This window comes from Phaethon aethereus (genome assembly GCF_964289735.1).
Source record: "Phaethon aethereus genome assembly, chromosome: 3".
Classification (NCBI taxonomy): Eukaryota; Metazoa; Chordata; class Aves; order Phaethontiformes; family Phaethontidae; genus Phaethon; species Phaethon aethereus.
The window spans coordinates 96,040,270-96,063,213 of NC_138576.1; the positions used below are offsets into that span (position 1 = coordinate 96,040,270).

General features: G+C 39.3%; 2 protein-coding genes across 2 annotated transcripts in view; one reads left to right on the forward strand and one right to left on the reverse strand.

Moving 5' to 3' along the window:
- Window positions 1-4,624: 4,624 nt before the first annotated feature.
- Window positions 4,625-11,979, reverse strand: GLO1 (glyoxalase I; the record flags this gene model as incomplete). Its single annotated transcript, XM_081997208.1, has 6 exons — window positions 4,625-4,953; window positions 7,071-7,160; window positions 8,288-8,355; window positions 9,166-9,306; window positions 10,706-10,788; window positions 11,899-11,979. The coding sequence occupies 6 exons, from the start codon at window positions 11,977-11,979 to the stop codon at window positions 4,865-4,867; spliced, it is 552 nt and encodes a 183-aa protein (XP_081853334.1). The 3' UTR covers window positions 4,625-4,864.
- An 8,266-nt stretch (window positions 11,980-20,245) lies between these two features.
- The window catches only part of DNAH8 (dynein axonemal heavy chain 8), a gene marked incomplete at its 3' end in the record, with an annotated part of 134,656 nt that continues 131,957 nt past the window's right edge, over window positions 20,246-22,944 (forward strand). Inside the window, exons 1-3 of the mRNA XM_081998590.1 lie at window positions 20,246-20,368; window positions 21,745-21,934; window positions 22,308-22,471. Of these exons, the coding sequence (XP_081854716.1) occupies window positions 20,261-20,368; window positions 21,745-21,934; window positions 22,308-22,471 (462 nt within the window). The 5' untranslated portion in view covers window positions 20,246-20,260. The remainder of the gene's footprint in view (window positions 20,369-21,744; window positions 21,935-22,307; window positions 22,472-22,944) is intronic.

A 22,944-nucleotide genomic window follows, 5' to 3' on the forward strand; every position in this document is an offset into this window, starting at 1 on the left:
TGCTTTAAAAATAACGCCAGCAAAGAGCATTGCTGGGCAAGCAAGATTACAGGCAGATTGCTAACAAGTTAACAGCAAGTTGGTTTTTTTTAAAAAGTATGATAATATGACAGCTGCTTCTAAGTCAAAAGTAATTCCAATGCATCACAGCAGCGCGCAACTTGCAAGAGTAGTTAAGGACGAGGACCCAAGAAGAACCCGTGAAAATACTGTACGTACCATCAAAATATTTAACTAACATATAAAAGTAAATAAGGCGGCCACAACCGGGCCCTGCAAAGCGCGGGGGCGGCACAGGGGCGGGCAGGCGAAGCAAGCAGACGCATCCCACCCACGGAAGGGAGGGCGGCCGAGAACGAGCGATCCGCCCAAGGTCGCGCTCGGGGAAGTCGGGGCCGCCGCCGCCACCTCCCCACAAGCCGCCTTCCAAGTTTGGAGGCGCCGGGGAGGCGACCCCCGCCCGCTCGGCCTCCCCCCCGCAAAAAGGCGCTTCAGGTGAAACCCCTTCACCGCCCGATGCGCCCAGCTGCCCCCCGCGGGCGGCCGGCGGTCCCTCGGCCCGGCCCGCCCCGCCGCTGCCCGCCCCTGGTGGGAGCCACCGGTCCGCCGCGAGGCCAGGCCCCGCCGAGGGGGCGATCTCGAGAGCCGCCGCCCAGGTCGTCACCGAACCCGCTCCGCAGGGGGACGGGGACGCGGTCGCCGCGCCCCGACCGCAATCCTCCCCCGGGACTCACCGGCCCCGCTGCCGACAAGGCCTCCACCCCCTGCCCCACCACCGCCGCTACGTCAACCGGCGCGCTGACATCACTTAGCAACAAGCAGCCGTCCTCCTGCGTGATGACGTAGGCAAGCACCCCAGGGAACGGCACGGGAGCGAGTCCGGTGGGGCAGCGCGCGCACAGTTCAGCCTTTCGTAGTTCTGTTCGCGCGCCGCGGTCTCCTCTTCCGGCCCCAGAGCGGGGCCGGGCCGGGCCGGGGAGGAGCGCCTGGGCGGTAGCGGCCCGCTGAGACGGCAGATCCCGCCGTCCGCCGCCGGTGAAGTGTTTCTACGCGAGTGTTAAAATAGTCCCAGGCAGGGCTGCACGGGGCCTTCGTGGCGGCATCCTGCTCGCGTGCAGCAGCCAGCCTGTCAGCAGGTACCGACATTCGTCTGGAACGGGGCATGTGTTCAGACGCCAGCCACGTTTAAACGCCCCGCCATTATAAAATGGCAACTGATGGTAAAGCTTCCGCATCGTTCTCATCTGCGGGTACTCGGCTACGTTTGAAATACACGTTTCCTTTGTTTCCTTGTAATGAAAAAACGATTTGATTAATGGCAGCCTCTTCCCATCTGTAGGGAGAAGGTGGACGTGGCTCACATGACCGTTCGTTTCTATTGTACTGCATTAAGCTGAACTTAGGCCCTCCAAGTGGCAAGGCACTACATGCTATTTAATTCCATGTTTCATTCAGCAAAAGTGTTACCTTGGAAGAAGTAAAAACATCTGTAATCAGTGAGAACATTAAACAATTTCAAACGTTTTTACCTCGAAAATCTTTAACACGTTTGTCTTCAGTAGCTTTTTCTTGGATTTCCTAACTAAGAATACTGGTTTTAATGTGCTCAGGACAGCAAATAGCAGTAACTTTTTTTTGGTAAAAAAAACCCCATACCTTACCCACTTCATGATATTGCTGTAACTAGTTTGTAGGTGGCAGTGGTTTTTACTAGTTTCCTCTTTATTACCTCATCACCTATAATGTTGTCTACACTTTGTCAAGCACATAAAATTAAAAAAAAAAACAAACAGGATCATTCCAAGATCAGCAAACATGCTTAGAGTAACTTTTGAGTACTAAGCAAAGAACCTTCAACATAGCCTGTTCCTCGTGCAGTTACCCACTGAACTCCTTATGCACACCCTTTTACTTACCTCATTTACAAACTATCCTGCTTTTAATTACTGGATTCCATGCAATTGGGTCAATACATTTTCCAGCCACACCTGTAGCTTGAAGTGTAGTGAAACAAGTCTGAATGAAACTGTGTGTGTTGATAAAAGGCTAAGTTCCATGCTTGTAAAATGTTGAGATTTTCCTTGCCAATGCCTTGGTCGTAAAGCTTTTAGATGATCTATCCAAATAAAGAACTTAGCCTATTTTTCTACTCACAGAATGTAATGTCATGTAATGAGATTCCCAATGGTAAGGAGCTGCAGTTAGCACCTGTGCTTCACTTGAGTTTTATTTAAGTTCCTATTTCAGAACACCAGCAGAAGGGATGTATATGCAAAACGCAGTTCAGCCACCAACACTTATGTAAGCTGCAATCAACCAAGTGCTTTGTCTCATTGCTGTAGCTCTCATGCTTCTTGGCACTACTCTTATCCTACTAACTTCAGAAGATACCATACTAAAGTTACAGTACAGTAGTCTCCAGAGTGCTCTTAATTGCTGCTCTAACCTATTCTGCAATATTGTGTACCTTTTTTTAAAGTAGGGTGAGGTTTCATGAGTCAGCTGAGCCAACCTAACTTTTTGCTGAAAGGAACAGTTTTATTTATTCATTCAGGAAGTTAAGGAGTCTTGAACTAGCTCCTCATGTCTGCTTAATAAACTTGGCATAAAACAAACCCAACATTCAAGAAAATCTTTGCCACTTTATTAAACTGAAGTAGCCTGCTTGGGGCAAGGGGTGCAATGTCAAAAGCCCCACATCTGGGAGGAAGACAACTGTGAGATCACGTAGTGACGACTATTAGAACAGCTCACAACTCAGGAGATCACTCCAAACAGTAGTAACGATATTGTCCCTATCAAAATGACTTAACACACCAGAGAATAATCAACCACACCAGGAACAAGAGAGGGAACAGGGTAGGTATTAGTTCTGTAAGTATAGGAGGGAAGAAATAGAGAATGCAACCATGAACCAACCGTGTTTATTGTTGCAGAAGAAAGGCAACTTGGCAAATACTCAGGAAGGGAAAGAGTCTATTGTATATGAATAACATTGGTAAGGCACCACCTGAAGCACAGTATAGATACTGTGGAGACCAGCCAGAAAATATCATACAAATGACAATTGAAAAGATCAGGGTTGCTTCGTATAACAAATACAAAATTGAAAAAAGATTATCTTTTGAGTTACTATGCCTACCTTCCAATGAATTTATGATTGCTTGCACCTCCATAGGGGGTAGTAAGCAGAGCAAGAGTTTTCACATTCCTTTTTCCAACACCTAAGGTTCAGATGAAGCGTATAATCTTATTTTACTCATTTCCAAGGGTAAACAAAGTAACTTGGATTAAGTTTTATGGATGATGCTTCATGTGGAGGTCTGTAAAATTACTGAGTTTATATATGCTAGCTTGTTAAAATGAGGCACACAGAATTAAGGATTTTTCACGTAAGTATATAGGACAGTAAGAATTAGCATTAAAGTCATTAATATCTACATTAGCATAGCAGAAATCAAATGCAATACTTTCTACATTTCTGTTTTAACTTATAAGCCAGGGAGTTATTGACAGTTATTAACTCTGCACATTATCATTAAGTTACTAAAACATCCCGCTAATCAAGTCACAGAGTTATCTTCTTCACTACTGTACTCCCAATTCATATTCTGTCTTTTATCATCATATTAATTCTCAAAAATCCACAAACCAAAACAAATTGCCTTTCAGTTATCTAGGATTCAACAGTTAGCAAAAAAACAGGTCATACTGCTTCAATTGCACCAATGCTTTATTTGGAAGTGAATCGCAATGCCATTACACTATTCAAAATAGTCACGTAACTGAAAACTCAGAGGAGTTAAGTGCTTGAACCACACTAAGGCAGGGCAGGGTGGTGTGTTTTTATTCTTGTTGGAAGGAACAACAGGATTTCAAAACTTGACAGGTTTTACACTGTTCTTAAGAGGTGGAACAGCATAAAAAAAATCAAGTAATTTGGGTAACATAAGTAAATGTTACATGTTTTCCTGCTATTTGTAGGTATCATTTCAGTAACCATCACTCATTTTGAATGGGCAGATCAAAACATCTACTAGTAGGAAACTTGTTTCACATACTCTTTTTCATTAAATTCCTAATGCAGAACAAACAGAGCATTTAAGTTAAATATAGCCCCATACTTTCACTGAAACAAAAATTATGAACATGTTTTTTCTAGTGTTGGAAGACACAAGAAGGATCACTGTGAGTTAGCAACTATAAGACCTCTTATCTTGGCTGTCAATCAGCAGCCAGAAGCTGAAAGACTGAATTCCTTCTGCTGGACTGATTTATTGCTGCCACAAAGTTTCTTGTTCCAGGCCAGGCTGTTTAAGGCTGCTCCTTAAAGAGTTTTGCTTGGCATAATGTAAGATTAGGACTTTCATAAACATGCTACTATGCAAGTCAAAGTTAGTCTGCCATTTTATTTTCTTGTATACAAGATAGGTCATGAAGCCTTCAGGATCTTTTAACTTGAGAATACTTTTTTATGAAGTAATCTTTTTTTTTTCCTCTTTCTTGAAAATCATCAGTAGTAACACATCATTATTTCATTGTTGCTGTTAGTTTTAATCTAAACAGTGTGAGATGCAGTGAATTTCTGGTAACATCTTTTGAGAATGTTTATTGAAATACTAACAAGTGTTCAAGAGGAGAATCTGTGTAAGCACTCTTCCAAAAGATGGCTGAGTATTCCTAATTGGAAGCAAATCACAGGACAACAAAAAAGAATTCAAATACACTGAGGTCCCAGGGGGTAAGTTTTAGAGGAGACTGAACACTACTGATTCCTCTCCATTAAGGATTTCACAAACAGTGTTACGGGTTTTCTCCAGGGGACTGAAAATGTGCATCTCTTATAGAATATACTTCATTAGAACTAAGTGAGAGTCACCATGTGGTTAGGATTCAAGATTTCAATCCAGTAGCCATCAGGATCCTGAACAAATGCAAGTCCTTTCATTTTACCTATTAGGGGAAAAAAAAAAAAAGATAAAGTTAAGACTACGTGACTAGTTCTTAATGTCAGGTATGACCGCTTTGAAAAGTATTTCTCCTTTTTTTCCTTTTGCATGAGAATTAGTTCAAATTTAGACAGCTAATTATGAAAACATCCAGGTCAGTTTTTAATCAGCATTAGATCTTTGTATGCTAAATTGTAAATCTTGCTCTCAACAAAGCTGTAGTTTAAAGTCACTTTGAAATTCTGTGTTGTGTTGATTGAAGTAAGTTTTCTGCATATGCCCCTTTAAGTGATCATCCTCTAAATTCAGAAGAGTATTTTTGTTCTCCAGGATGTTTTGACATACTTTCTTGAACCAGCTTTGCCAGTATAAAATCCTGTGTTGCTCCACCCTGTCCATCTCTCATCATTCCTGTCTCCACACTGAAGTTTTAAATTACCGGGTTTTGCGTTTTTTCCCTCCTCAATGTGCCTTACAGTATACGTTTGCATCGCTTCATAAAACAGAGAAATGCAGGGCAGTAATGTTTTAAATTTTACTGTTGGGAAAAATATTACTCATTAAAACAAGGTCCCCAAAAGTTGTCTTGAATAGTAGATTAAGATAGCACAGCTTAACTTGTAGTCTTGAAGCGTTAACCACACACTTTTAATTATACTTGCTCTTTTAGGATATTTACTGTAACAGGACCAATGTAGTTTTTAATATATTCTAGTTAGAAAAAACTTCTGAGAGAATACTAGATACCTGATTCAGTAATGGGGGGGGGGGGGGGAAATAACATTAGGTCTCTCAGCCTGCTCCACAATGAGTATGAAGTCCAAAACTTCTTCCTCCTTGCGATTTGCTGCATCAATTTCATCTCTTAATGTTAAAAAACAGCCTTTGCTCCTCACCCCCTCGTGACTGTTTCAAGAGTTCTCTCCTGTGATTTATTGCATTTACAGTTTAAGCTTCCCCTCCTACATGCTTAGAGCTGTGCAGTGATACAGAATCAAAGTCAGGTGCCCACACTTCAACTTTCTCAAGGTTTACCAGGTGCTGAACAAATCAAGAAGGGCTGAGAAACTCTAAAATGCTGGAATTACTAAGTTCAACGCTTAAATCAAGGCATCTGTGTTCACGTTAAGTTTTCAGCTACAATTCTTACATTTGCTTAACCTGAAAACACAGTAAGATGAAAATCACTTAAGTCTCTTTTCAATTACTTGTTCTTACTCCTCCAGCAAGGAATCTAGATCAATTCCAATGTGTAAACTGAAGCTTCATGTACTAACATTGCTTTCAAACAAAACAACAACAACAAAAAAAAAAAAACAACCCCCACCCACCATTACTACCAGCAACATTCTAGTTTCCATAGCCAGAAGGAACAAGTATGACAGATTTGTGCATGCTGCTGAGCATTAGGTGTCCATTTTGGAACACATCAGTCCTAAAACTCTTGTGAGTTCTCTTCATGAAAGAGAACCCAGTTGAAAAATGCAGACTTCTCTGATAGGGTATTTTGACATAGACATTCTTTGTTTATGCACTCTCTAGACATTTAAGCTATACATTATGCATTTTTTACTGCAAAGTTATACAAGTCAAATATGATATAGACTAATGAGGCTATTTATACCAAAGCTGACAGAACAGTTAAAAAGATCACAGCTAGTAGGTGGCATTAAGTGGAATTAAATAAAAATAGCCAGAAAAGTCAAGAATTACTCAGTTGTAATGGGAAGGAGGAATTATGTCTTGAGTCATCTTATTTTCATATGATAAGAACCAAACAGATAAGAAACATGTGAATTTGATCCATGTTAAAGTAAATTCTGTAGTAACTCTAGGCAGCAGTATACAGACTAAACTATGACAGCAACAGAGCACATGAATTTTGTGGGTCAGACTACATACAGAAGGCACGTAGGTAGACTGATTAACTGTTCTTACTGAGATGGATCCATTGACAGTTTTGCCCACTGCATAAAAGAGTGCAGGGTTAACTGGTTCTACCACCTTTTAAGCAGTGACAACTACTACAAACTCATTACTCAGCTTTCCAGCAAGATCTACTAGGCAGAATATATTAAAAACAAGGAAAAAAATTGCCTTGCATTTCTGATCAAGACTTACCATCATCTGGTTTCTTCACAAACTTCACCCCTAGTTCTTCAAACCTCTTACAAGCTTTATTGACATCAGGAACAGCAATTCCAATGTGTCCTGTACCAACAAGGTAAAAAGAGTGAAGAACGCTGTACTGCTGGGTGTTCTAGGAAAAAGTTTGCTCAGTTTTTCATCTTGTACAAAAAGTTTACATGCTGTAGTTCACATAAGATAGGATTGTGTATACAAAGAAAAACATTGCTTCCAGAAAGAAAAGCATTTTGGGTATTAATATTATTCTCCTTCAGAAAGCTGGCTTTTCAATAATGCTGTTTAAAATAGGAACTTTAGAGTTAAAATATCTCATATTGTTTAGATGTGAATATTATCCAGAATAGAAAAAAGTAAGATTTCCAATCAAACTCTTTTATCTGCATTTCCTTTCTCACAGCATGTCCACATAACAGGATTTTGTTGCATTTGCTCAGTTCAGCAGTACAAGGAGTTTATCATTAATGCTGTATTTGTAGATGCTAACACTAGCACTGTGCAAGGCCTGAGCTTGCAAATCAATTCAGAAGCGTTAAATGTCAAGTAGCTAGATTGAGTATGAAACTGATTTCACAAGCCAGTGACCTTTCAAGCACTCAAAATACCAAATCAAGCCACACAAATACTATCCTCAGTGCTAAAGACAGAATTCTCCTTTTAGCCTTAAAACGGGTAACCAATGGATTATAAAATATAAATCCAAATGTAAATCAGTCTAAACTCCATAATAATCTGATACACAAAAGCAATTACTGTTCTTCATTCGATAGTTACCATTAGCATGTGTTTGCTTGCCAAATGGTTAGATTCTTTCTAAAAAGTGTAACTGGCTCATTAGTTTGAAACACATCTGTTTACCTATTTTCATGATCTTTCACAGCATACATGCTGGAAAGAGAGAGATAAAGGATGAGATGCAAGTTCCCTTCTTTCCTAGTGCTAGTATGTTTTCTTCAAAGTAACCTACTAGAAAAGTCTTTTCATCCATACAAATTTGAAATATTTTCTCTACTAGTTCCCATAAAAATAAAGCCTACAATATATACTTACCCAATAACCTCTGCACAGAATTTATATAGGTTTTTTTCTAAAAAACATCTGAAATTCCATTTTTCCCTAATACACAGGAGAAAAAAAATGTAATCACAATAAACCAAAGCTTAAGAACTACAAACACAAAACTAAAGACCTACCAAATCCTCGGGGATCTGAATTGCCATTGTGGTAAGACTGACTTTCATCATTTTCAGTGCCCCAGTTGCTGTAAGAAGTAAGTATACATACTGAAGAAAAGCATCAAAATTAACAAATCCTAAATGTTCAGTTTCCTTAGGAGAGTAAGTTGTTTCTCTTAAGAAGCCAGAGAATTTCAGCTGTTGACTCCATTCATTAAACTATCAGGATTTTCCCTAGTCACAGGTCCTAGGGATAGCCTGGGGCTAATCCAGTCATGTTCACAGCCCTTCACTAGCATCCAGGCTCTACATTTGAATGAGTCAGAGACACTCCTGTCACACTGAGATTAGAGAAGTTGCACTGCATGAGTCAGTTTATCTACCCATCATTGGGGAACAAAGAGTGACAGTAGCAGGTCCTGAAGCTAAGCAAGACACTGGGAGATCCTTTCTGCACGATTACAATTATTAGTAGCATTAACCAAATTGTCCTGTTTATGGGAAGTGTATGCTTTGACTTAATACCTCTTTTGATTTGATTCCAAAAGCAAGAGTTATCCATCATTAGGATGCCCCAAGGATCCAAATAAAGTTCTAACCACATTGGGTTTTCCTAAATTCCATAGCTTCCCTACCCAGATGGCATGCATGCATGCATATATCAAGCGTTATTTCATATTTATGTACCACTGTTCACCTAGCAGTTTGAAAAAGCTATGTAAAAAGAAAGCCTGCCAAGTATCCAAGATCTCAGCTGTATTTTAAGGCTATATGACAGTGAAGATGTTCCCACAGTAATGATTACATTTTTTATTCAGTCCAACAGGATTTGCACTCATCCACTTCTCTTTAATCACTGTTAGCTAAATGTCACCTCTCATTATATTAATACTTACTGTGTCAGTTCAAGCGTAGCTTTTCTAGAGAAGGTCCAAGCTGTTCTCTCAGTTTTATCTTTTGGGATATCATTTTTATCTTCATATGCCAGGAAATAGAGTGAGAACTTCATAGTAGGAAAGTCAAACTTTTGAAGCAGTCTAAATGGCAATAATTTTCTTGAAATAGTAACTTAAAAAAAATCAGGTAACTTGCAAATAAACCAAGATGGCTCCCCAATGGAAGAATTATTGCTATGATTTTTTGCCTTTCTGACTGTAATGCACATCTTAAAATAGCTACATTTTGAACTATCACATAGAAACACTCCAGAACATACTGCAAACCTACAAAAATTAGAAGAATCACATACTTAAAAGTCAAATCTCAGTAACTGAATAGCAAAGCCAGTACAAAGGCTCTTTGTACTGAGGCTGTCACAGTGTTACTTGTCTGTATTTCCTCAGGAAGATCTTTATGTTTATCCACTTAGAAGTATCACCAAGAAATAAGAAGATTTACTTCGAAACTTTTTCATTCTCAGGAGCTCACTGGCACCAGACAAAGTTTAAGATGACAGAAGGATTCAAAAACAAACATACCTTTAGATGAAATATTTTTACAATTTCAATAGCTAGGTATAATGATGAAATCCATTTCAGATGTGACAATTTAATCAATTAAAAAATACTTGAGGTCAGAAAAAGCTGCTTATAAAATTTATCCCTTTGCTAGATGCAAGAAGTCAGCCACTTCCCTGTGAAATATTTGATACATCTCTACTTTCACCTAATTTCTAGAGAAGGTGTGACATACTTCAAACCATTTTTATGTAGGACATTTAAGCAGAAGAAGTAGGCATACAAAACAAATTCGATTTCTTTTTCAGCTTACTAGGTATTTAATTTTTATTTTCTCATACTCACATCTTCACTAAAGTGGAAGTCATTTATTTTACTTTAGTCTGGACTTATTTCAAGATGATTAAAAATACGCTAGAATTTCATTTTGAAATAACTCATTTCCTATGTCAAGAATGTGCACAAGCGCCTTAGCATAAACACACTGGGGCTAATGCAGGGCATGTATCTCCCACAGCCTTCTCTAAAAGGATGAGTTTGGACCTTGTCTCCAGCTTCTACTACCTTGGTCTCTTCTGACCAGAGGTGGCCGTAAGCCACCTCTGAGAACTAGTAGAAAACTTAATTTCAAGATTTACAGCAATGACTCCTGATTATAAGAACTGCCATAACAGTTACCAGTTAGCTGCAGGCTCAGTGAGGAAGTAAGAAAGTTGCACACTGATAATTTATGACCTATTTAAGGAAAAAAGAAATTTCTAGTCAAGGCCAGTATTCGTTCATTTGCAGCTTAGGCATTAACTGTGCTATGCGACTTCTCAGAGATGGCCAGGCTATCTGACTGGGCATCAGCTGATGGGCTGGCATTGTTTATTTAGTTAGCCCAATCAGTATAATTACATCAAAATAACAAAATCTTTTCTTTTCAGAAGAATAGTATGAAGAAACAAACTTATTGTGGCATACAACTTCTACTCACGTCATTCCAAGAATTCTTGTATAAAAATCCAGTGACTTCTTAGGATCCTTGACTCTTAACATTGTCTGCTGAAACAAAAAATCCTGTGGGGAAAAAAGGTTTATTATTTATACATCAACCAGAAATTAATTATGGGTATTAACAAAGATGCCAGCTAATAATGAATCTAAAACTATCGTGTTTAGAAGTAACAGATGCAGTACATTAAGTATAAATAAAACCTTTTGTTCTGATCCTACACATACAGATTTGTGTTAAATAAATAAGCCTTTGTAACATTAAAGTTTAAAACAAATAAACAAAACCCACACTGGTATCAGTCAATATATATTATCAGTGGTATCAAAAAAATGGTATCGTTCCTATCTTTATTATTCTTTTACGGAGCTGTACTGCACATGAACCCCTTTGCATGCAAGCACACTAGGCATACGAATATTTGGTATTGGGCCTCATTGCAGACACAGAATTTAAATAACGCTGAACTCCTGAACTCATTGTTTTTATTTTATTACAGCGGTTTTGAATTCCTGTCAAGCTTGATGATGTCTCAGCAGCAAAATTGTCCTGCAATTCTGTAAGGGTATTTTCCTCAAGCCACCGGATAACTTTATATATCAAGGGCTACTGAACAACTAAGGGGATGAAAACTGAATGATAGGATACCCTTGACATGTGTATTAAAAACACACTAAACTACAGATGTAAAACAACTGAAATACAATTACAGGGCTCTCCTAATAAAAATGTCTGGGGTGCTCTGGGGGATTTTTTTTTTTTTTTTTTTTTTTGCAACCCTGGCAAGTGCTGGCTGAAGAGCCCCCGAGTCTTCCTCAGCCCGAGCCCGGCCGACGGCGCACCGGCAAAGGCGCCGGCCCAGCCGAGCGCAGCGGGCCTGGCCTCGGGCCCGGGGCTGACACCGACCTGTTCAGCGGGTCCGCCCGTCACCACGACCGCGAAACCGAGCCGGGCCGGTCCCGCCACACAAGGGGGGGGGGTGGTGTGTGTGCGTGTGTGCACCATGAGCGTGAGGGCAGCTCCCTGCCGAGCAATCTCAACCTCGCGGCCCGCCCCCCCCGCGCCGGGCCACTTCCCGGCCCCATACCGCCTCGCAGCCACCGCACGTCCGCCCGGCAAAGGGCGTGTGGGCACCGGAGCTCCCGCGGTGTCCCCGTCACCCCCGTCTACCCCACCTTCGTGCTGGCATCCGGCTCCGAGCAGGCGCCGTAGGCTGCCTCGTCGCTGAGGCCGCTGAGCTCTGCTTCAGCCGCCATCTCGGCAGAGAAAGAAGAGGCCCCCGAGCGCAGGCGGTACCTCGCTCCGCCCCGGGGGCGTCCCTCCAACCGGGCCCCTGCTTGGCCGGCACGGCCGAGCGTGCTACGTTCGAAGGTGCGCGGCTGGCTGCGCGTTCCTCTAAGCACGCTAGAGAGTTAGTACAGGAACAGGCGCGGATACCCAGCTCTCGCGGAAAGGTCCTTCCTCTGTAAACCTTTCTGGCTGGCGGCAGCTGAGGGTGGTTTGAAAATCCGGCCTTGCCCCTCCGGCCCGGCCTGCACGCGTACCCGCCGTGCGCCCCTTTCGCAGCCGGATCTTGCCTGCGCCTGCAGCCGCCGGGAGAAGATTTCAAGCAGCATTTGACACCTTTGGGAGTTACGCGGTGACATTTTAGTAGTACAAACAGTTACTTCAGGTGTGAAAGAGAAGAAGAATCTTTCAAAAATTGGGCGTGAAAAACAGGATTGAACGCTCTGGAGAAAACAAAACAACAAAAAAAGTCTTTCGATAAAATTGAGAGAAAAAGCACTTTTGCGGCGCAGCATTCTCACCGCCCATAGGTACATTTGAAACCAACCCCTGAGCCAGGGGGTTTACAGTACGTCGCGGCGCAGCGCACTTCGGAACCCGACACGGTTTTTACGGCAGAATTACGAATCTGCTCCTGGGGGTCGAGTGCTGGCCGGGCGCGCGCGGGGCCACAGCGGGACGGAGGTCGGCGAAGGCGAGGCCCTGCCGCGAGCAGCTCAACAGCGGTTATAGGCGGTGCCTAACGGCCAAGACATCACGAGTGGCCGTCTCCCTCCGCTGCTCTGTATAGCCCCAGCACGGAGGCAGAACGCTCGGCTCCGGGAAGGCTTGCGCGGAGGAATCGCTGCGCAGCAAGCGTTGGAACCGCTTGCTCTGCCTTCTGAGGGAGGCAACGGCTGGCGGGGCTGACGGTCGGGGGGGGGGGGGGGCTGCTCCCGTCTCCCCGCGGTGTGAGGCATCGCTCTAGCCAGGTCGTGAGGCTCGTTGCCTGCATCTCTCTGCCAAAACTGAAGTGCCGGTTAAGGCACCTGAGCTTTTCAGAAGACTGCCAGAAGCCGGTATCGCTTATGCTGTGTGCTTGGGTATCCTTCATTTTTCCTCTCATCCTTCACCTCATTCTCCTCCTAAGGCCTATGCTGAAAACCAGACTCACTTTTTCTGCGTGAACAGGTCCCGTAGACAAGGTTTAGAGCACCCTGGAGGGGGAGGAAAGGAAGTTTTAAGATAAAAAGCAGTTGTTAAAACTAGGCTAGGTAGCCAGCGGGTGTTGAGGTTAGTTTTTAAAAAGTGTGAAAATCTCAGTTGAACCACCAGACAGATGTTTGGAGAGTCAGGGAGGATGCCAGTATACACAGTAGTTTTTCTAAAAAGAGCCGTGAGAACCCCACCCCTTTCATCTTGAGCGATAGAGGAAGGTATCAACTTCACCAACCAACCCCAAGAAGACCAGTTAAAAAGCAAGGAAATTCACACCCAGCTTATGCCACCTGAGTGTTGAGGGGGAAAGGACTGCTGCTAACCTTATAGATGACCAGCCCAGTCAGATAAACATGAAGAAAGGAATTAATTAATTTAGATTTTACATTTTCCTTTTTTTCCTGTTGCTTTCCTAAGTTTTTTCTCTTAGTATTTTTAGTTCAAGAAAGAGACATTTTCTATAACAAGTGATTGCATGCCAAATAGATAGAACAGTGGCCACTTTGCTAATCATGGGCAAAAATAAGGAGCTAGTATGTAGCACCAGGTGTTGCTTTTCATGTCAGCCTCACTTCTGATTTTCTGTTTCCTGAATAAGGCAATAGTCTCTAAGAGAGCATGTAACACAGTTACACAGTGGTTGGCTGTTCTAAAGTCTCGCAAGAACTAGTAGGTAATTTGTGATAGTTATTTTAATCCTTATGGTAATAGTACTCTGAGAGGAATAGTTTCCATGTTTTTGTTTTTATCTGTCTAAGTATGGCTGTAACGCACATCCTAACATTTGTTTTATAAAATATTTGTCCATTATAACATCCCTGTGAAACTGAACATGCTACTTTTAGAGGAAAAATAGATACAAGGTAAGGATTTTAGGTATAGCTCTACTGATTATTACAGTGCTTTAAAACTAGTTGCTCATTCCATGTGTAGATTTGAGCACAGTGGATAAAACATTTTAATTTTCTATACGTATTTACGAGCGTTAAGATCTAATGAATGGGAATTGATGGCAGCCAGCAAATGCAAGTGGATGAGTATGCCCCATAATAGGAAAACAGAGGGGGAGAGAGAGAGAGAGATTATTTAGATGCTCTGTGTAGCCCTGGATTATGGGCTTGGGATTCACAAACCAAACCTTTCCTAGGCTTATGTTCTAGTGGAGTAATAAGGGTAAGAAAATGGAAGGAGCCACCTTTGCTTAGCAGTCAGCCATGAACATACTTTGTTTTGGGCCATTTTAGAAATTCTCATCTAGGATGGTTAACCTGCTAGGCCCTGGCCACCAGAGGTGGACTGAGAAATTCCTTTTTCCTGTTGAAGAAGGGCATCTGTTTCCTATGAAATGCAGTGTTCCAGGGTTTAGGCACAGAATTAAGAGAAAATATGACTCAGATTCTTTATGCTGAAGATGCCTGATGCTAAATTAATTTTTTTCTACTGGAAAAATACTACCCAACGCTCTCCATCGTGCATTACTTCTGCAAACACACATGTTAAGAATATTATGCATGGTGGGGCATTTGTATAAAAAACATGTACGAGCTTATGTGAGCAATGATTTAATACCTGTGTATGCAAGGCTTTTTATAAGCTCAGTTGCTGAATATGTGTGTATATTTTGCAAACTAAAATTTAAACAAATAATTTATATTCTAAACCATTTCTATTTCTCAGTAATCAGATATTTTGTGACAATAATAATATTCTAAAAATTTTATTTATTATATAGAAAGATGTTCACAAAATATAAATGTATGGTAAATTTTTTTTTAAGAAAATCTTTCTGTAATCATCCACAGCTTGACATTTGTAACCTATCATAAAATGTGTATAAATGTCTATTATCTTAAGGAGTTAATGAGAGTATTAAATTTATATACCTGGGAAGTCAGTTTTGAGATGCTCTCATATTTTGTGTTTTTATTCTCTACCTTGCTTTTCCTTCCGGTCTTCTTGAAAAGGTGGACTTGAAAAGTCTGGACTGTTATGAACGCAAATTTTTTTTTTCAGATTTCAGAATGGAGGGGGTACAAAAAAATAACAAAGAAAGTTCAAACACTGGAGAAGTTGCTGGGGCCAGTCTTGCTGCCACAAATAGTGCTGGACCTAATCTCACTGGAGAGATTTCTGTGCCTGCTCTTGTTACACCGGAAGATGTGGTAGCCAGATCTATTCTCCATGCTCAACAACTAGCAAGCTTTTCCTCTTCCCATGATTCTTTTTCTGTTGCAAGCCGAAAGTTGTCTAGGTTTTGCCGGAACGCTAGTGGAGTTCTGTCCTTTCAAGAAATTTTTAAAGAAAAACAGGTTTAGTATTCAACCTTAGGCTTGAAATAGATTTCTGGTTCTTTTCTCAGATGATTATATTCAGTTTATATTAATTGGGGTGGGTCTTCTTTTTAATTTTTGTTTATATTCAGTTCTTTTATTAAATTATTCCTGGTAGAAAGTGAGTCCTTGTTTTTAATGTTTGCTGTATTTTAAGATTTTATTTTAAAGTAATAGAGGAAAGAAGCAGGAGATACTAATTGAATAACTTACACTGAAGCAAAGCTGTACCCAGCTTAGCTCTTGCAAATATTTACTTACTCTAGATACCTTAATTTTAAATTTATATTGTGACATTTCTGTATTAATACAATAAATTGAATATTGATTGTGAAAAATAAAACCAGTTAATATTGCACATAAATATCTTAAAACATAGTATATTTAATGATTGCTTTTCCTTGACATATCCTCAGAGTTGACTTTATGTTTTATAATAATTCTTAATAATTTTTTCTGTTGATAGCCTCTGAAAATGTACATATTTTTAGAGTAGAGCAGTTACGTAGTCTTGTAATACAAGACAGTAGATTTCAGCATCAGTTGCAAGTTCAGTAGCAGGTCATTGTTGCGATCACTTTTATATGTTTTTAGTTTGAAAGACATGTTTAATGTTTTAGGCTCGATACAAAGAAGCAAGAGAATATCGAAGAACAAAAGTTAACGCGTCACATAAATACATATTTGAAGTTCTCAGTGCCAGGCTAGGTTTAGACTTAACAACTGTGGAAGAAATGATTTTGGATGCCCCTTCGGTGAGTCTGTTCTGTATGTTTGTTGATGTCAATTTATAGCCAAACTATGTAGCAGATTGCCCCTTTGATATGAAGTGTTATCCATCATTTAGATTGTTTCTGCCAGAAAATGTGATTAATAAGGGACACAACTCATCTAAAATGATACCTGACTAAATCATTCAGCTTATTTGCAAATCTGCCAGGAAACTATTCCCAGGGTTTTTGATTGTGGCTTTTTCATCTTTCTTACCTCAAGGAAAATATAATTACTGCTGGGGACCCAAGGGATTCTTGTCACCTCCACCAGTTCCAACAAGCTTCATCCATCTCAGCCTGACATTATTATGTTATAAAGATGATAGTTTTTATTTGTTAAGCAAGTCTTCACTGAAATGCCAAAGATTCTTCAAAAATAATGTGTGACTTCATAGGAACATTTTGAAAATTAAGCGTGTTATTTAGTAATAAGAGGGAAGATTAATCCTGCACCATGTAATTAATGTGATTACATTTGGAAAGAGCCATTAAATAATTTCCAGTTTTGAGTGTTTTATTTTTGAATGTTTGAAAGATGGGATAGTGGGTTTGTAGGGTGAGTAGATCCCAAACCTGTGGAACCTTTGAAAGCTCAGTCATTCTTTGTGTGTCTTTAGTGTTGTGTCTTCCATGGTGTTTCAAGGTGCTTAAACAAACAGGAGCAACCAGCTAAACTGTTCTTTTAGTAGAGTATCAAAACTGAGTATGGCTCTATGTGAAAAGACATGACCCTTGCCTTCTCTGTATGCATGATGTTATTTTTTGTCTGTTAGACAGATTTCACTTCGCATTCAAAACTCGGCGAGATATTGTCTCCTTTGATCAAACAAATCAGTCCTTAGAACTTCAGCTGTTCACTTACAAGCCAAATTTATTCCCAAGCCAAATTTGTTGTTCATTATTTATTTACTGATATTTATATATCATATAGTGTACTTAAACAGTCCTGTGTTTTTGTATGCTTGTGCAAGATTGAGGTGCTTTATATGTTGTCAATCAACTAACATTTCCGTTTTTTTTTACAGTTGCTAAATGACATATAGTTTCAGATCATCCTGACAATGTAAAACTGCTCTTCTACACAGAGTTTGATTAATTCAGACACTTGAGAACCTTTGGGTTCTTAAGGCTTTTTTTTTGTTGTTTTGGTTTGGTTTGGGGGATTTTTTTTTGCTGTCACCAAGACCATCTGAAAACTTTTTATAGTTGGAAATTTTCCAGTTTCCAGTTTCAGTTTATTCATAAACAGTCTAGGCTGCTGGGGCTGTGTCAACATTGCCCTTTAACAAATTGTCAACTAGTAAATTCCCATATACATATCGTGTCTTTGACATCCATGAGTTAAGTTTTACCCTTTAAAGCATTCACCTGCATGTGTATTGATGCAGTGAGTGTTTGTGCCACATGGACTTGAACCAGAAGCTATTTGCAGAAGCAGTAGCCACAGGGACAGCTCACATCTTACCTCCTCTGTAAAAGTTACTGTTTGCCTTTCTCTTCCTCTCAGGTTGGAGTACTTTTTGTAGTAGTGAATCTTTTTCTTATTTTTGTCATTGCCCTTTCAGTACTTATTAATTTTTCTTTCACTATTTTGGAGGGGATTTCTTCTGTATTTTTATCAGCTTTAACCCTGTTATTCACTAGTGCCTATTAACCAAAGTGAAAGCGCAGCATACATTGCTAGAGCTGTCTTGCTTTTACTACTTTTATTTATGTTGTCTTCTCAAAAGAGTGGGTTTTAAATTCTGTTCACCTGGGTGTCACTCATTTTCCTATCACCGTTATGATTCAGATTTTATATTTCTTTATTTTGGGGAAAAAAATCTTGCTCCTAAGTATACCACATCTAGAGGTGTATGCTTTGTGCTTGAATGGGTGATACATCTCCAGACATACTTGCTAGCTAAATTTCTGACTTTTTTTGATGGGGAGGAAACAGGAGGTCTCAGTAGCAAGATTGAGCCCTTCAGCTGGACAATTTGAATGCCCAGTCACATCTTGTTCAGTTAAACATCCTTGCAGACTGTGGAAGAAGCTGGATTTTGACCTCATCAGTACGTTCTTCCAGTGCTTTTCAGAGCTTTGTTCACTTCGTGCTACATCACATATCCGGGTTTTACCAGGACATGCACAAATCGCCTAGGGCAATTTGAAAATTTTGGTTTTGGAAACCCTAGCTATAATTTCAGGCAAGTTCTTCAAAACGATAATCCATACGCAAACAGTGTTTGTTTCAAAACTTTGCATCCTTACTATCCAAAGCACCTTGTATAGCATGACAAAATCAAAATGGCCATCTAGAGACCCAGAGTGTTTTAGGGTGGCCAGTTTATGGACAGGTGCAGCATGCTGATTATGGGGCACCATGGTCTCCCTCAGATGTGATCTCATTGTCCTTCCAGAGGTCAGCAAAATGTTTGTGGTCATAAAAAGGTTTTGGAGCCAATGTGGTCAATTCATGTCTCTAGAATAACATCCTCATGTGTCATGTTACTTCTCTTTTACCAATGAATCTTTTACATTTAGGAGTACAGTAGCAATAGTAGGGTATGTCAAATCATGCAAATCTGCTGTGTATGTTTCTAAGTCTCTTATGACCAGTTACTTCCAGTTGATACTTTAGACTTACAGATTTCTGAGTGACAGAATATCCTCCAGTGTCTCTGCATTACTGGACAAGACCATAAACATTTGATATACAGTTATCGGGAGCTAGGCCACCTGTGTGTGCAGATTCAGTACTTGAAGGCAATATTTGAAATATCTATTATGTTATTTGTAACTCCTCACAATATTTGAGAATAAACATTACATGCCACCAAAACTTTAAACAGTGGCATGGTCAAATTATTTTTGCATGTCTGAAAGGCACATAAAAGTATTTTGAGTAACGAGTATTCACTTTTTGATTTAACAGTTGGAAGCCTTTGATTCTTTTTTTGCCAAGGGAGGAAGTAAAACATTGAAAGTTTTCTATCAAGAAGGAGAAGCACCAGGAATAGGTAAAATTTTAGCAATATCAATACAGGCAGATGTAATAGTGCCTTCTATTGTTAGTTTCATTTAATGTTTCACAGAATAAAATCTGGTTTTACTTGTCCATAACTTTGCAACCTTATGCTATAAGGACTGAAAATTCATATTTTAAATGCTTGCTTCAAGTCAAATTGTTCAGAAAAATTTCAGTCAATTTTAGATATTCTTGGAAGGAAGGCTATAAAAAGATAAGTTCTTCTGAAATCTTAAATAGGTTGCAACTTTTTCTTACAGGAGTTATGCCCCCTGCTCATTAGAAAGCACTTTCATAAGACCTGTCTGAATTTGCATTTATTAGAAATATTTGAAATTTTTTAGTTTTCACATGCTTGATGGAGAATTAGAATTTGATGTCTAAAATCCCTAATGATTCTCTAAGCACGGAACATGTTGTTCCCTTACCTATTTATGTGAAACAATCAAATTGCATAGGAATATATCCACAGAGGACCTGAGGGTATCTCCTATTCTGTTTTCTCACTTAGGCACGACATCTTGTTGGGTTGATAGTTGGACTTGATGATCTTAAAGGTCCTTTCCAACCTCAATGATTCTGTGATCTTCTTTGATAGGGGGAATGCAAATAACCAAAGTACCTCAGTCACCAGCAAATTAACCCAGAATGATGGACCTGAGCAAATTCCTTTTTCAATGCAGTACAATGTGCCAAAATCGCTTTGTAAGATGTATATGTCTGGTGTAGATTTTTGTGTGGTTAATCAGAGCCACAAATTCTGATGATTTTGATTCTCTTACACACAAAAGAAGAAAATTAATGATTTCCATGTTGAATTTTATTTCTCTATATTGATATTAAGTATATTATAATACCTTTACTTTCAAAAACAGTGACACCTATGAAATTCTTTTCAGAATGTGGTCGGACAATTCCAGGAGTTGTAAGAGGAAGTAAAATGATGCAATTATATGTGGACAATACACCAGACAAATTCGTAGGACTATGCTTATTTTTTGTTCGTTTTAAAAATGACAGCCCTATAAGTGCAAAAACTATACATGAGGTATTCTATCATATATTTTAAAACCTAAAAAACTTTAAAAGTAGCTATTTTTGTTTCATTAGTTGTTTCACTATTGTCACATAACTGAAATTACTGGTAACTGTGTTTTTTGAATGTTAAGCTGTATCATGTTCTTTGCTGTCCTTTTTGGGTAGACAACGAATAGCTGTGTTACTTCATCAAATACTCAGGATACTGTGTGAATTCAATGTCTTACAAGACTCTTGTTAAAGCAGTCAGCATTTAGATTAATTTCTCATTTTCTTTGCTGTTTTTGAAGGGGTTAAAGCCACTAAGTACCTTTTATATGTGATCAAAATCTCTAAACTGGAAGTACTCACTGAGAAGACTTTATTGTAAATACCAGGAGAGGAAAATTTTACTTGTACCTTTCTCTTTTGTGTGTCTTTGAATGTGTGAAATACACATTTATCCTATGTAAATTATGTAGCATGAGTTTTTCTGCTTTACAAGACAAATTCTTAGATAAGTATGTGTTTGATTCTCATTTGTAGCTACACATCTTAATACTTGGGCACTGCTCAAAGGAGTGTAAATTGACAAGAATCAGTCCTATCTTCTAATTAATATGATTTCAAATTCTTCAGACAGAAAATCCATTATTAATTTATAGACTTTCTATTATATATTTAAGATGTTTTATTCCTTTTGAGAGCTGAGAATCTGAAGAGGGAAAAGCAGTATTAGAAGTAAAGTACAAGATCTGTCTCTATCAAGAGTCTCAATATTAGTCATCAATATTACTTTTGCATCAAGTTCCTTACTGAAGTGATGGGAAAAGGAAATTTTTGTTCTAGGAAGTTTGTTACAATGAAGTATGTTAATATTTGCTGATTTGAAGGACATTTAAAATATTGGAATATTAAAAATAATCATAACTTGTAAAGTGTAGTTTTGGAGAGTAGACAAAAACTCCATCTGAGCCAAAGTAATATACATTCAGTCAGATAATTGCTTCTAATATAATTTCAGATATGGACATTCAGAGCATTTTTGTTACTTCTATTTCATTACTTAGTACCTAATTGTAGATGGTGACATTTAGAATATTTTCAGTTGTTATGTATTATTTAAAAATTTCCAAACTTTCTGTATGATGGGGAAATAACTGAAATTACAAAAATATAACCTGGCAGCCTTTTAAAACTGTATTAAAAACTTGCCTTTTTTATTGAAAACTGTATCTTGTGGATACATTGTAGGTATTAGTATTTTGTAAAACTTTTGTCTCCTTAAAGTTTTCACTGACAAATTGGAGTGCCTTTATCAAAAAATACAGTGATTTTGTAATACTGTTTCCAGTCTAAGTTACTGTATTACTAACAATTACTAACAATCATTCTGTTACAATGCAGGATGTATTTTTTGGTGTTTTGGATGCCACTGAAGGACTCCTACGTGGTGTTAGGAATATGTTAGAAAAGATTTTTCTCCCTGCTATCCTTGCAACAAATAATTGGGGTGCTTTAAGTCAGACCAAACAGGATACAAAAGACAAACAGAATTTCGTGGAAACAGTTAACAGATACATTTCATTTTTAGAAGGTAAGCATTGCACTTAGGAAGCATTCAAAGTAGGCGAATTCTACTTAGGAATTTCCTTTTAAAGGCAGTGGCATACAGGTAAGGAACTCTTCACATTCTGCAAAGAAAAATAAAATTATCAATGATTTGCATAATGAATACATGGGTAGATTATTTACTTTAAAAAATACCCTAGTGGTGTATTACTTCTAAGGAGGAACACTGGGTACAAAATAAGAATTTTCTGCTTTCTGTGGGTGCAGTAAAATGGCTGTTATATTAAAGCAACACTGCTTGCAGACATATATTCCCAAATTTAAATTGCTTGCACTGGTAGAAATTAATTTTACAGTCTTAATTCATTCTGTATTGTAATTGCTTTTTTTTTTTTCAGGGGCTATAACAAGCATTGAAGGAACTGTTGAGTTGAAAAAAATAGATTACATTAATTTTTCTAAACTCCAGTCCTTTGAGAAAGTAACTGCAGCAGCTGATAATCCTGACATGGTTCACCAGCTAGAGGAAGTACTTATGATATGGTATAGACAAATTGAACAAGTAAGTTGTTATTTTCACAGAATCACTAGGTTGGAAAGGACCTTCAAGATCATCAAGTCCAACCATTAATCCAGCGCCACCATGTTCCCTAAACCATGTCTTGAAGCGCCACATCCACATGTTTTTTGAACACTTCCAGAGATGGCGACTCCACCACCTCCCTGGGCAGCCTGTTCCAATGCCTGACTATCCTCTCAGTGAAGAAATTTTTCCTAATATCCAATCTAAACCTCCCCTGGCACAACTTGAGGCCATTTCCTCTTGTCCTATCGCTGGTTACTTGGGAGAAGAGACCAGCGCCCTTGTCACCCCAACCCCCTTTCAGGTAGTTGTAGAGAGCTATAAAGTCTCCCCTCAGCCTCCTCTTCTCCAGACTAAACAACTCCAGTTCCCTCAGCCGCTCCTGATAAGACTTGTGCTCCAGACCCCTCACCAGCTTCGTTGCCCTTCTCTGGACACGCTCCAGCACCTCA